At 41.7% G+C, this 13,454-nt stretch overlaps 1 protein-coding gene across 1 annotated transcript; it reads left to right on the forward strand.

The window, feature by feature from the left end:
* The first annotated feature begins 7,066 nt into the window (after positions 1 to 7,066).
* LOC147602817 (uncharacterized) lies at positions 7,067 to 8,489 on the forward strand. The gene is made up of 3 exons (XM_086797191.1): positions 7,067 to 7,493; positions 7,578 to 8,231; positions 8,347 to 8,489. The coding sequence occupies exons 1-3, from the start codon at positions 7,109 to 7,111 to the stop codon at positions 8,487 to 8,489; spliced, it is 1,182 nt and encodes a 393-aa protein (XP_086653317.1). The 5' UTR covers positions 7,067 to 7,108.
* The last annotated feature ends 4,965 nt before the right edge of the window (positions 8,490 to 13,454 follow it).

Below are 13,454 nucleotides of genomic sequence, written 5' to 3' on the forward strand. Positions count from 1 at the left end.
GCGTTCTAGTTGCCAATGATGCCATAGATACTCTGATGAAGGAATGATGGGAAATTAAGAATCAATTGGATAAATTGGAAGATGGTGATCAATGATACTATGGTTTTATTAAAGGATTGTTTTAAACTGGTTGAATCTGGTTGAAAAAGGCAATTTCATATTGGGTGTGTGAGTGGTGTGACTAGTTTTATTTTGCATGAATATCCGGCTAGGGGGCCTTGGAACTCTTTTCCTTGGTACCCGGGACAAAACCTAACCAAATTTTTAATTGGATCCCATCACTACAGTGGTTGGGCGGTTGGCTAACCCATGGGATTGGATGGGGTTAGGCTGGACTGATGGATCCGTAAATCGAGACTCAAACTTTTGTTTTTACGATAGAAAAAAAAAATAAATCCGGACAGAAACTGTTCTATGGATAGGAATCAACGGCTGTGCCTCTTGAATGGGGAAAAAAGCGTTGATCCCAATGATCCAAGTGCAAGTTTCTTCCTTGAACTGACTAAGTATCTTATAGATGTAATCGGATCATCTCGATCAGAAATGATCTTGACTACGTTAGAGTAAAAAGTTATCCTGGTGGAATCGCCCGTGCTTTCCGGTAAAGGAAGTCTTTCCGGGTTCGTTTTTGGAACAACCGACGGATTAGTCTCTTATCCGGATATCCGTGGGCGAGGCCCCGAGTGTGGGACCCCTGTCCCGCACGAGAAGCGCTACTTCCGCTGCCAGTACCCCGAATCCGTTGCTCGGTGGGAACAGGGATCTTACAGTGTATACATCCACATCTCCATTCACATCTACATCTATACCTCTACATCTACAAGCATCCATCCACATCTCCATTTACATCCTCATCTACACATCTATTTCTACATGCATACATCCACATCCCATGCATAATAAAATTCTTTTAATTAATCTAGGATGATAGTTCCTAGAATATGGTAGGAATTCCTCTTTTTATACTTTGAATGAATTTATTTTATGCGTAATTTCTATAAAAATTTTGCCATAGCTCCGCTACTATGACTGATAAATCTCAATTTTTTTTTCTAAGGGATAAAGCTCATTATTAAAGAAATAATTAGAATGGTCTCTAATTGGATCATCAATCCATAATGGTCTCTAATTGGATCATTAAGAAAATAATTAGAATGGTCTCTAATTGGGTCATCAATCTATAATGGATTGAATCATCAATGTGCATAAACTAAAAGCATAGCAAAAAGCCATTAATTTGGCCTCAAGCATAGCTTAATCTTGGATTAAGGAAAAGCTTTATGAAAAGCTTCTTCTGGATTGAGAATGGGTCATGAGTATGGCCATTTCTTAAGAGAGAGAGAGAAATTACATAAAAACCATTTGAATTTAAACATAAATGGAAATTAACTTCTATAGCATTTATTAAATTATGTAACTCTTCCCTACTATTCACCAATTAACTTCAATAGCATTTAAAAAACCATACCAATTAAGCTTCTCAAGCTTGAGAGGGGTTGAGAAGGGAGAATCATTGAGAAATTATAGAAAAGATCAAAATTCAATATACTTACCTTATGATTTGCTTGATTCTTTATTCACGGTAGAGGCCCCCAACCGATCAATTGGTTTAGTATGTTGATGGAGCCCACCAATGGGGATTGAAGAAAGAGAGAAGTATCAAAAACTAGTGAATTATTAAAGAATTCACAGCTCATGGCTTAGGTAGAGTAGAGTAACAATGCATAAGACACTCTATATTTTGGCTTAGGTGGAGTAGAGTAACAAGGCATAAGACTCTATCTAATTTGGCTTAGGTGGAGTAGAGTAACAAAGCATAAGACTCTATCTAACTTGGCTTAGGTGGAGTAGAGTAACAAGGCATAAGACTCTATCTAATTTGGCTTAGGTGGAGTAGAGTAACAAAGCATAAGACTCTATCTAACTTGGCTTAGGTGGAGTAGAGTAACAAGGCATAAGACTCTATATTTTTTTCAACAAGGGAAGGCTTCTATTTATAGGAAAATTTGAGCTCCTAACCAAACAAACTGATTCTAGAATTTTCTAAGTCAGTTTGGTCACTTTTTGACCATTTTTAGGTCAGTTAAGCTAACTTTCTGGAACTAGACTTGAATGAGGAGAGAGGAGAGATGAAATATCTCAATTTTTATGAGTTTAAAACTCATTCAAGCATGTGAAATATGCACCTCCTTTAAAGAATTCCCCTTCCTTACATATGTGTCAAAATTGTATTGCTCATAGTTTTTTACTAATAAACCTTGTACATTTTCAACTCTTCATCTTATGTGAAATATGCACCTCCTTTAAAGAACTCCTCTTCCTTACATATGTGTCATAGTTTTTTTACTAATAAGCCTTGTACATTTTCAACTCTTCATCTTATGTGAAATATGCACCTCCTTTAAAGAACTCCCCTTCCTTACATATGTGTTTATTTACTAATAAGCCTTGTACATTTTCAACTCTTCATCTTATGTGAAATATGCACCTCCTTTAAAGAACTCCTCTTCCTTACATATGAGTTTATTTTCTAATAAACCTTGTACATTTTCAACTCTTCATCTTATGTGAGCATTTACTCATTTTTGGGTATCTTCTTTTACGATTTGGATTTATCTCCTCCCTACACATGGATTGATGCTATTGGCCCATAGAAACCTTAATTGGACCATAGTCTAAAGATTTCTGAAAATCTAGGCCCTTAGACTAAGGTTCTTTATACCTATTTCCAATTAATTCCAATTGCACATTGGAAAATTCTTTTTGAATTTCTGTTTCAGGGGAACTTATTTTAATAAGATGAGTTATTTTTCTATCCAAAAATATTCATAATCTGAATATTCTCTCTCTAGAATATTTTCTCTCTCTAGGTTAAAACAGTTAGAAACAAGGTCTTTATATTTCTGAAAAGGGATTGATTACAGGGGAAGATACTAGACATCAAAAAGGGGGTTGGGGAAGGAATCTTACATTCTACCCCACTTAAAAAACGCGAGATGTCCTCATCTCGCAATTTGGGATAATTTCGCAAGATGGACGAATATGAGACTTAGAGAAAAATTTTAATCAAGATTAACCACCAAGAAAAGTCTTAAAGAGAGCAAGATTCAAAATAAGAACAAGATTTAAACTTTATTCATTCTCGAAACTTATACAGTAAAGATAGAAGAACTCTTTACACTTCCATAAGCCCGTCCATCATATGGTCACAAAAGCAGTCCTCACAAGCTGCACAAGTATAGGGTAACTCATCTATGGGAATGATTCTGTTGGTTATTGCCGCACCTATCTCAGTGGTATGAGGTGATCTAACAAAAGGACCTCTGAGAGGCAAGCCAAAAACAGGGTAAAGGCATATCTTCTCATGAGGAAGAAAACATGCCAGTAAAAAGACCCGCTCAGAAAACCCAAGATGCCTTGATCTCATGACACAGTAGTATCGGGGACCCAAACCCAAAGCTTCAATAACCATGGCCAAGCGGACATTGTTACGAAAGTGTTGCTGACCCCAGGGTGTTACCCTAGTTATGTTTTGATAGGTCCGCCATTTGGTCTGCGCTACAGAAGTTCCTAGGTGAGGAAAAAGTGAGCGCTCATACTGTTCTATAAAGTCTTTCTTCACAGACTCTCTTGCGTCTTGAAGGTGAGAAATCATCAGGGATAAAACTAATTCCTGTTGCCAAGCCATGAAGGAGATTAAGAAGAAGGGAGATCGATGGAAGTAAGCTTACTGTGAGCGACAGTTAAAGGTTACGACTTATATAAAGGAAGGAGCTAGCGTAACCTAGAAGCCAACGGTAACTTGCCACTGAAGTTTTACCGTCTTTCCATGATTTGAGTTTGACACATTTTTCTATAGAAGGCATTAAGAATTTTGAGATGAGGAGATAAAAGAAACTTGTAGGCTAAGTCACCTACTTTCATTGAATTCAGATATAAGGTCACAATATCTGGAGGATAACTTCTTATACTCTCCAAGAGATAAAGAACTTCTTTTGGGCCGTACTCGAGTGAAAACCAAAACCTTAGTATCCAAAACACCGATTCTCACTTCTGAACTTATTGTTCTAAATCCTTAAAATAGGTGGGACTTCTGAGAAGTATTCTAGGAAAAGGGTCTTCCTTTTTTAAACAGAAAAAAAAAATTTTATTAGAGAAGGAATAATTATAAGATCAGAAAGGGAGATTCTTACTCCTGTATACCTCGAAGGCTGGGGAGGAATCTTACAGAGAGAAGGTGCTGGATGGTACAGTTGATCTTCACTATGTGAAGACTGATGAGCAGGTGGCTGATATCTTCACGAAGCCACTTAGCAGGGAGAAGTTTGAGTACTTCCGGACTATGTTGGGAGTACATGGGATGAGCTTGAGGGGGAGTGTTGAGAGTCTTGATATCCCAAGCTCATCTACATCTTCATCGGCAGTACATCATGAGCTTGAGAGGGGCTGTTGAGATTCAAGCTCGATATGTCAGTGTGAGCCAGCTATGCTATGTGCTGGCAGATTAGGTAGGAACATGTGTGAGACATAAATGACCGCGTGTCCAGCTAGTCATAGTGTGTGGACATTAGCTAGGGTTAGTAGAGTGTGGACACAACTCATTGTGTGTTGTGTGGATTATGGATTAGTGCATTATGCTTTGTGTGAGAGAGAACATGGCTTCCCTCTATGGTTAGGGTTTGCAATATACATTAGGGTTTGCTCCTGTGTGTGTGTCTCCTCCTCCTCTACCGTTCTTTCAACACAAGCCCTACTTTATCTAGTGAACAAACCTTGCAATACAGGGCGAATAGTAAGATGGTTCATCATCTTACTTGAGTTTGATTTCACGGATGTAGTAAAGAAAGGTACCACACACCATAGGGCCGACCATCTGTTGCGCCTAACAAGTGGGGAAGCACCTAAGAGAATTGAAGATGATTTTCTAGACGCTTATCTCTTCAACATAGAAATGATCCCCAAATGGAGCGAAAAGCTTGTTCCACTCATGACCATAGGACAGTTGAATATCCCACTTCCCATTAGAGAAAAACAAGCTCTAGTACAAAATGCAGCATCATTTTCATGCTCGCAGGATGGATGTATCATGTAGGAAGGGATGGAATATTGCGCCTATGCATTGAGCACCAAGAAAAGGAACATTATCTGGTAGCTGCCCACATCACGATTGGAGGGATACATATGGCAGCAAACCAAACAATCAAGAGAATCCTTTGGGCAGGAGTCTGGTGGCCCATGATACGAGCCGAAGTCCATTACTTCGTGCAGACATGCATGGAATGTCAGTCAAGACCACCAAGACCGCATGCAACTCTATTTGAGATAGCCATTGCACCCAATTGGAGTAGATACATTGTTGACTACTTGGAACATTGTAGATTGCCAGAGAAAGTCAACAAGGTCAGAAGCAAGGCTATTGAATTAGAATCCAAAGATTATGAGCTCATTGCCAATCAACTCTACAAGAGAGGAAAGGACAAACAACTACGGTTGTGTGTCACAGAATCGGAGTACGTACGAGTGCTAGAACAAGCTCATGCTGGACTATCAGGCGGGCACTTTTCTGTGGACACGACTGCTAAAGCTATCATGATGACAAGATTGTGGTGGCCCACGCTATTCAGTGATGCAGCTGAGTTTGTTAAAAGATGTGATGAGTGCCAAAGGGTAAAGGTACCAATCCGCAAAGATAACATGCCATTAAGACCAATGATGGGAGCTAGGGCTTTTGCAAAATGGGGTATTGACTTTGTCAGTCCCATTAACCCACCAGCGCATAGAACAAGGGTGCAATATATTATTGTTGCCACGGATTATTTGACTAAGTGGGTAGAAGCGAAGGCCATGCCCAAAAATGATGCACGAACAATGGCATGTTTTCTTTACGAACACATCTTTACACGCTATGGCTTGTCGATAGAAATAGTAAGTGATAGGGGGACTCATTTTATCAATGACGTTATTCACTATCTACTCGAAGAGTTCATGGTGATACACAAGAGTTCAGCCCCATATCACTCGCAAGCTAATGGGCAAGCTGAAAGCTCAAATAAGATCCTCTGCAACATTCTTACAAAGATTGTCAGTAACTCAAGGACAGATTGGGAATTAAAGCTTAATTCAACCTTATGGGCTTATCGAGTTGCTTACAAGATAGCCATTGGAACCACACCTTTCAACATGGTATATGGATTAGACGTAATTCTACCCATATAATTCCTAATTCCTACACTTAGGGTGGCCAAAGAGCTAGAGTGGACAGGGCATGAACTCTCAAATAGACTCACAAAACTGGAGCAACTAGATGAATTCTGCCTACAAGCAGTGGCTGGGATGTATGCTCAGAAAAGACGTCTAAAGAAGTTTCATGATGCCCATGTCATAAACAAAGAGTTCAAGAAAGGGGATCTGGTGCTAGCCTACACATTGAAATAACACACATCAGAAGTAAAAAAATGAGGCATGGGACCATACGTAATTCACAATCTATCATCGAGTGGGGCAGTGCATCTTGCAACACTTTATGGAGAGCCCATGACCAGTTGGATTAGTGGGTGCAGACTCAGGAAGTATCATGAGCCCCTAACGCAAGAAACCTTGAATCGTTTGCATGCCACAAAACAACGCAATAAACAAAAGGAAGCAACAAAAGCGCAGGCACAGGCTGAAGCACAAGAGCGACGAAACAAACTATGACGGGGGCGAGGAGATCTACAAGAGATCACCAACCTCACCAAACAAATGAGAATATGTGCCATACAAGAGAAAGATGTCCAAAATACAGCCCTTAGGCCGGATATCATGGTAGAAATTGGCACGAATTGTTAGCCAGAAGTCACCCTCTTTGATACGGGAGCAAGCAAAAAGCAAAGAGGACCTCCTTTCAAGTTTCCAGAATATAAGAGCGCTTTGCTTCCCACTCACCCACACCTCTGCCCTATATATGTGAGTATCTTCTTCAGCAAAGCATTGATCGTGCTTTTCACCAAACTGTGCATGATCGATCGCCCCCTGTGCATCGCAGTCTTTTGTCTTCTCCATTGATCCTGCCGAGAAGCTTGTTTTCCTTTCTCCTCCTGCTCCTTCCTCCTCTTGATTTTCGCTACGTATGGAATTTCTGCCCGCTCCATACCCTCGCTGTAGACCCACACCGCCGGCTATGAGTACTACCGACATGCTCAACAAAATACAACGACATGTTGGGAGCTTCAAGGCGAAGGAGGACAACCTGGCTGCCGCCGCTGCTGAATTCAAAAAAACTACGGAGGTTCACTTTGTCCACTCTGTATGTTCAATCGAGGGTGAGTCTCTCCATTCTGTGGAGGATACTTTGCAGGCAATCGAGCTTTGGAGGTGCTGTAAAGAGCGTATTGGAGGAAGATGCAAATGTAAGGAGGGCACACGAAAGCTTGGTAGCTGCTGCGAAGTAGCACGTCCTTTCTCAATTCAATCGCCAGAGAAGAAGATGCTGACCATGTCTTTGCTTGACGCAGGTTTGTTCACACCCTTCTCCTATATGGTTTGGCTTCCCTTGCACCATTTTTTACCTACTTTGTTGTCGAAAATTGGTCCAACAGGTTTCGACTCTTTATTGGATACGGAGACGTGTCTGCGGGGTGGAGTCAGCAGGAGCTCTCTCAATGCAGATAAGCTTCATGCCACGCTCGCGCTCTATGAAGCTCTGAAGCTTGTGGAAGGTTGGGAAACAGAACCCTATCCTCTACTGGATGTTTTCAAGATCAAGCAGCTGCATTCCGTTCTGTTCGAAGGCACAGGTGACTGGCATTCTGCCTGTACCTATAGATCTACAAGTGCCTGGACAAGGCGAATGAATGGTGAAGTGCATACGTATTTGAGTCATGGGAAGATCGCCAAGGCCTTGAATGGCCTGGTCAGGAAGGTAAACACCACAATTGCTGAGATATTTAGTGAGCAGAACCGGACAAATCTTGTCCCCAAGTTGTTTCACTTAGTTTCCAGTTTCTTTCTCGAGTTTGAAGGGATTCACCCTTTCCATGATGGGAATGGGAGGGTGGGCCGCCTTCTTGCTGCATATCTGTTGGCTCCAGTGACCCCATTTGGCCCAAATGTCCTCTACTTTCACTCCCTCAACAAGCCGGAGCTTCAGGGTGGACACTTCATGTTTGTCAACAGGGAAACATTTCTCGAATCAATAGAGGATGATGAAGAAGATGGCCATCCCACAAGACTAGCCGCGCTCTTCATAGAGGGTGTTTATGTGGCTTGGGAGATGTTTTCCCATCTCAGCTCCTCACCGGTGATGCAATTATGCCAGACAAGTAGCAATAGCGAAGCTTTTGATGCTGCTACATTGGAGAGTTGCAGCTGAAGATTCTGTTGTACCAACAGGACAATGGACAGACAGACAGGTAGCAGTAGCGAAGCTTTTGATGCTGCTGCATTGGAGAGTTGCAGCTGAAGATTCTGCTCTACCAACAGGACAATGGACAGTTTGCTGGGCAGCATGACACTTTGACACTTCAAGGGGTTCTTCATCTTCAAGCATTGTATATAATGTGGTCCATGCTTTGTCATGATTTGGTATAAGGCGTAAATTGCAATTTGCCATGCATAGACTTCAAAGGGTTTGCTATGACCCATCATCTTCAAGCATTGTATATAATGCGGTCCATGCTTTGTAACATTGTATAAACTGGTATACCTAAGGCACAGATTGCAATTTTCCATTCATGCTGCTATGTGTTTTGTTTTTCTTTTATGAGTCAGTTCTAGCTTTATGAAACGTCTTGGGGTGACTTTATCTCTCTGTTCATCATACGTCCGAACTTGGGTGGCATTAAGGGTTATAATTCTAGCACTGGCGATATCTCTCGGTGCAGCTTTATGGGTTCGGTCCCTGTACTCGCCCCTTCACCCTCACCCCATAGGACCACCCCAATCCTTGTGCTGCAGCACTTGCCTGACAGGATGTTGATTCTTCTGTCCGAGGAAGAGGCTTTGCAAGCATAGGATTTAGATCCCTGACGGACAGGATGACTATTATGGTACCTCTCCAGATTTGAGGACTAGCCCTGGCTTTTCCCTGGAGTGGGAACTAGAGGTAGGGTTTTCATGGTCAGATTTTCCCTCCCTTACCTATGTGAGAGTGTTTCACTGTCTCTAGGGGGTCTGGTTTGTCTCATGGAACATTCAGGGGTCTTGGGGAATTGTCAAAACTCAGCTTCATGGTGCAGTCAGTCACACAGGTGGGCTTATGTATGTATTGCTCTTGCAAAAGCATAAACTAAATCCGAGTCGTTGTGCGAGATAGTCATTGTGTTCGACCCACCAACATCGGAAGGATGATAACCAAGGCTTGCGTTGAGACATGGTACTGCGAGAGTGCAGTGGATCCTTCTTATGCAAGGTACTACACACGTTGGTATTCGCAACCTCTATGCTCTTAACCATAGAGGTGATCCTCTTGAAAGGGCATCTTGCCAGACCTTCATCACTCTCTTGATCAGCGTGCAAAGGGCATCTTGCCAGACAGTCATCACTCTCTTGATCAGCGTGCGGAGTGCCCTTACCATGCCTAGGAATCCTTTTGGACACATATGGGTTAACGGACCTTGTGAGAGTATAAGCGAAGGCAGCAAGCACCTCTCACATGTCACTTATTCTCTCTTGTTTCTTGGGTTTCAGAATGGGTTGGTTCAGTTTAAACAAACTTCTTGTGCATGCATGGTGCGACAAAATCTTAAGCCGCGCATCTCATCATCAGAGCTATTGTTTTAAGGTATGCCACCAAGCATCGTCGCCGTCCACGTTTTTGCTCTTCATATTGATTCAAGCATAGCAATGACTTTTGGGGTTGGGTCACCATCCGGAATCTTTTTTGCAGCTGTGTGGGCAAAACAATTAAACATTGAGTGTAAGATTCGTGTTGGTGTTGTCGTGTAGTTCTTCGGGCTGCTTGCAAGTTTGTAGAAGAGAGTGGTGCGCCGAGGGGTGGCTTTGGCATTCTGGAGAACTTTCACTGTGTTTATTCCATGCTTAGCGGTCCAATTGGTGGGACTGGGAACTACCACTTTTGTGTCTGCACATAAATTGTTTGGTTGTATTAGTTTCTCTTTGGATATATCTCAAATGTGAGTTTGAGCCTTTTGTGTTACATGAGGCTCAAACATGAGTTTGAGGCTCACTTTGGCTCAAACTTGAGTTTGAGCCTCATGTAACAAAAGAGGCTCAAACTCACGTTTGAGTCTCAAGTTGCATAAGAGGCTCAAACTTATTCTTGAGCCTCAAGTTGCATAGGAGGCAATGGAAAGTTGCATAGGAGTCCCATCATTAAAACAAAATGAGAAACAGAGAAATTAAGAGAGGGACACATGAAAGAAGTCAACATCAAGCACACCTGTATGCTTTGCCTGCAAGGGTAGCCCGCCCGCGAAGGCTCTGTGTGTGGAAGGCACTAACAAAGACAGTCTGTGTCTATGCGTACAGAACCAACGAGGACGGTCTATGTTTGCATTTAGAGCACCAAGGACGATGTGCGTTTGCACTTGGAGCACTGAGGATGGTGTGTGCTTTCTCTGCGTCTGCGCGCAAGATACTGTGGGCGGTATGCACCTGCACGGAGAGGAACGACGGCGATATGCACCTACACAGAGAGCAACGAGGGCGGCGTGCACTTTCTCTGCGTGGGCGTGTACAATAATGAACACGATAGGGTTTTTTGATATTAACTCAGATAACTAGTATGAAAAGGACACTTTATGTTCAAGTCGGCCATATTCACAAAATATAATTAAACGGTCGGGTAGTGTGAACGTGGACATGTATTTGAATTTCAAATTTTGAAATTGGGGGGGAAGAAGAAGAGCAGCCATGGCTGGAGCAAACACGCAGGCAAGTTCTCGCTCTCCTCTTCCACAGACCGCAATCTGCGCCGCAATTTTTGGAGCTATTCGGCTACCCGTGCGCATCATATTTCTCCTCTCTCTGCTGTGCGCTGCTGCAAATGATCTTTCTCCTCTCTGTGCACAGCCACGCATCATATTTCTCCTCTCTCTGCTGTGCGCAATCTCCTCCTCTTGCTGCACAAGTTCACGGGCTCGGCTGAGAAGCAGAAACGTAGAAGAAGCAAGCGACGGAGATGGAGCAATGGCTGTACAAAATGCTCCTCTCTCTGCTATGCGCAATCTCCTCCTCTTGCTGCACAAGGTCACGGGCTCGGCTGAGAAGCAGAAACGTAGAAGAAGCAAGCGGCGGAGATGGAGCAATGGCTGTACAAAATGTTGGTTCCGGTTCCTTAGCCCGAGCCCGAGCCCGGTCCCGGTCTTTTGATAGTAGCTATGCACCACTTTAGTATATATAGCCCTCATCCCATAAGCCCAATAAAGCTTATGGGATTATTCAAAGAGCCCTCTCCCTCTTCTCATCCTTCCCACTTTTTTCTTTTTTGACGTGTAGGCTCAAACCCAAGTTTGCGCCTCAAACTTGGGCTTGAGTGAAACACACAAGGCTCAAGCCCAAGTTTGAGCCTCAAACTTGGGCTTGACTTTTGTGAAACAAACAAGGCTCAAACCCAAGTTTGAGCCTCAAGCCATAATTATGCATAGGATAGGGTATGATACGATATGGTATGATACGATACGATATGATGTACTTACTGCATTTCAAAATTCATATCGTATGGTACGGTAAATATAGTTTGTTTTTAGAAACTACTTAAAATTGTTTAAGACTTCACCTTCATTCTTATTTGCAAATTGCAATGACAAATGTATTATGTGACCAACAAAAGTTTCATTGAAATATGGTACGGTGTACATACCATACGGTGTGATACGGGATGGTGTATTTATTGTATGAATTGAATCATACGTCTCCATTTCTTCAACTTGGGTTGTTTGGGTTTTCTATTATGGGTTTGGTGACTTTGTTCTCTTTTGTTATGGGCTCTTCACGCTCTATTTTTGGATTGACTATTACTTTTGAGTGCCCTCTTTGGTGCAAAGGTTTTGAACTTGCTTGGTCGCTAAGTTGTGTAGTCATGGGAAACTTTTTTGATCCTCAAGATTGTTTTAGTAGCCAAATCTTGGATGCCCCCTTACAGTAACCTTGAGTACATAGCGTTTCCTTGGTCACCCATTTGTATTGTATGTGAGTATGTTTGATATACTCCCTAGTTATCTTACTTGTTAATGATGGATTCTTTTGCTTTGGTTGTGCCTTGATGTACTTGGTAATGGGTTGTTTTGTTAGTGGTTGGTTTCTTTTTCTTTCGTTATGCCTTGATATACTTGGTGACGGCAAAGAGTTTTGGGAATACATATCTATCTTTGTCTTACCTATGCTTGGCAAAGCTTGATTTGTAGTTGCATAGATGTTCCACTTAATTTGTATGGATGGCTACTATTGCAGGGTTTATTAATCTCCCTTTCCTCTACCAATTGTGATATTTGTTCTAAGAGAATATTTATTGTGTTGGTGAGATCCCTATCCTTTTGATATGTTTTGGACTCCCCATCTTAAGGCTTAGAGTCAGAGATGGAATATTCCTCACTGATATCATCTTCCAAGTTGATGCTCTCATTTCAGTAGTTGGGAATTCCATTGTGGGTACCCTTCAACATCATTAGTTGCACCCACAAATGAGGCTCAAACAAAAGTTTGAGCCTTATGTAGCTTATGTTTGAGCCTCAAATTTAGATACACCCTAATTTAGGAGAAAAAGAATTTACTTGAGATTTAATCTCATGTACAAGAAGAGGCTCAAACAAAAGTTTGAGCCTCAAACTACTTTGTCTTTATGATATAGGTTGAATTCACTAATACTTTACCATATACATTGCTGCATTGAATAATCTCTTTTCATTACCCACACTTAAAGAAACTTAGTCACTTCCAAATGTTTATTATATCTACTAATTGTGTGCACCCCCCTTGCATGCATGCATGCTATAAGCAGAGGTTGTGTTGTATTCTTCTTTGTGATCCCTAGTTTTAAGAGGCATGCACTTGACTGAGAAAACCAACTAAAAAAACACCTATTTATTGAAGTATTTTTTATTTGATTGCAGACACAATGGCGAAATGGAGACAAGGTGTTTCTCTCTCAAGGAAATTCAAGAAAGGGATGTGGTGTTATTCATTGTGTTGATCCTTCGGGAAAGTGTGGCTGTGACTATATTGGTATCGGATGTGTCTCAGTTCATGTAACTCAAAGTTTTGAAAACACATGGCCACTTCCTTTTCCAACAATAGAAGCAAAGACAATGGAAACAACGATTGGAAGCACCATTAGATGGCCAATCAATCTACTTGTGCTAGATAATGAAAAGTTTCATAATAACAACTTTGAAACTGATTTAGAATTGTAGGATGCATCCTTGATTCGAGATTCATGGCGAAAAAAAAACAAACACACACCAACCTACCTTAACCTCACTCCGATCCGCAACAGTGTTGAAAGGGTTCACACCATT

Source organism: Cibotium barometz, chromosome 65 (genome assembly GCF_041138505.1).
Source record: "Cibotium barometz isolate CiBa-2024 chromosome 65, ASM4113850v1, whole genome shotgun sequence".
NCBI lineage: Eukaryota > Viridiplantae > Streptophyta > Polypodiopsida > Cyatheales > Cibotiaceae > Cibotium > Cibotium barometz.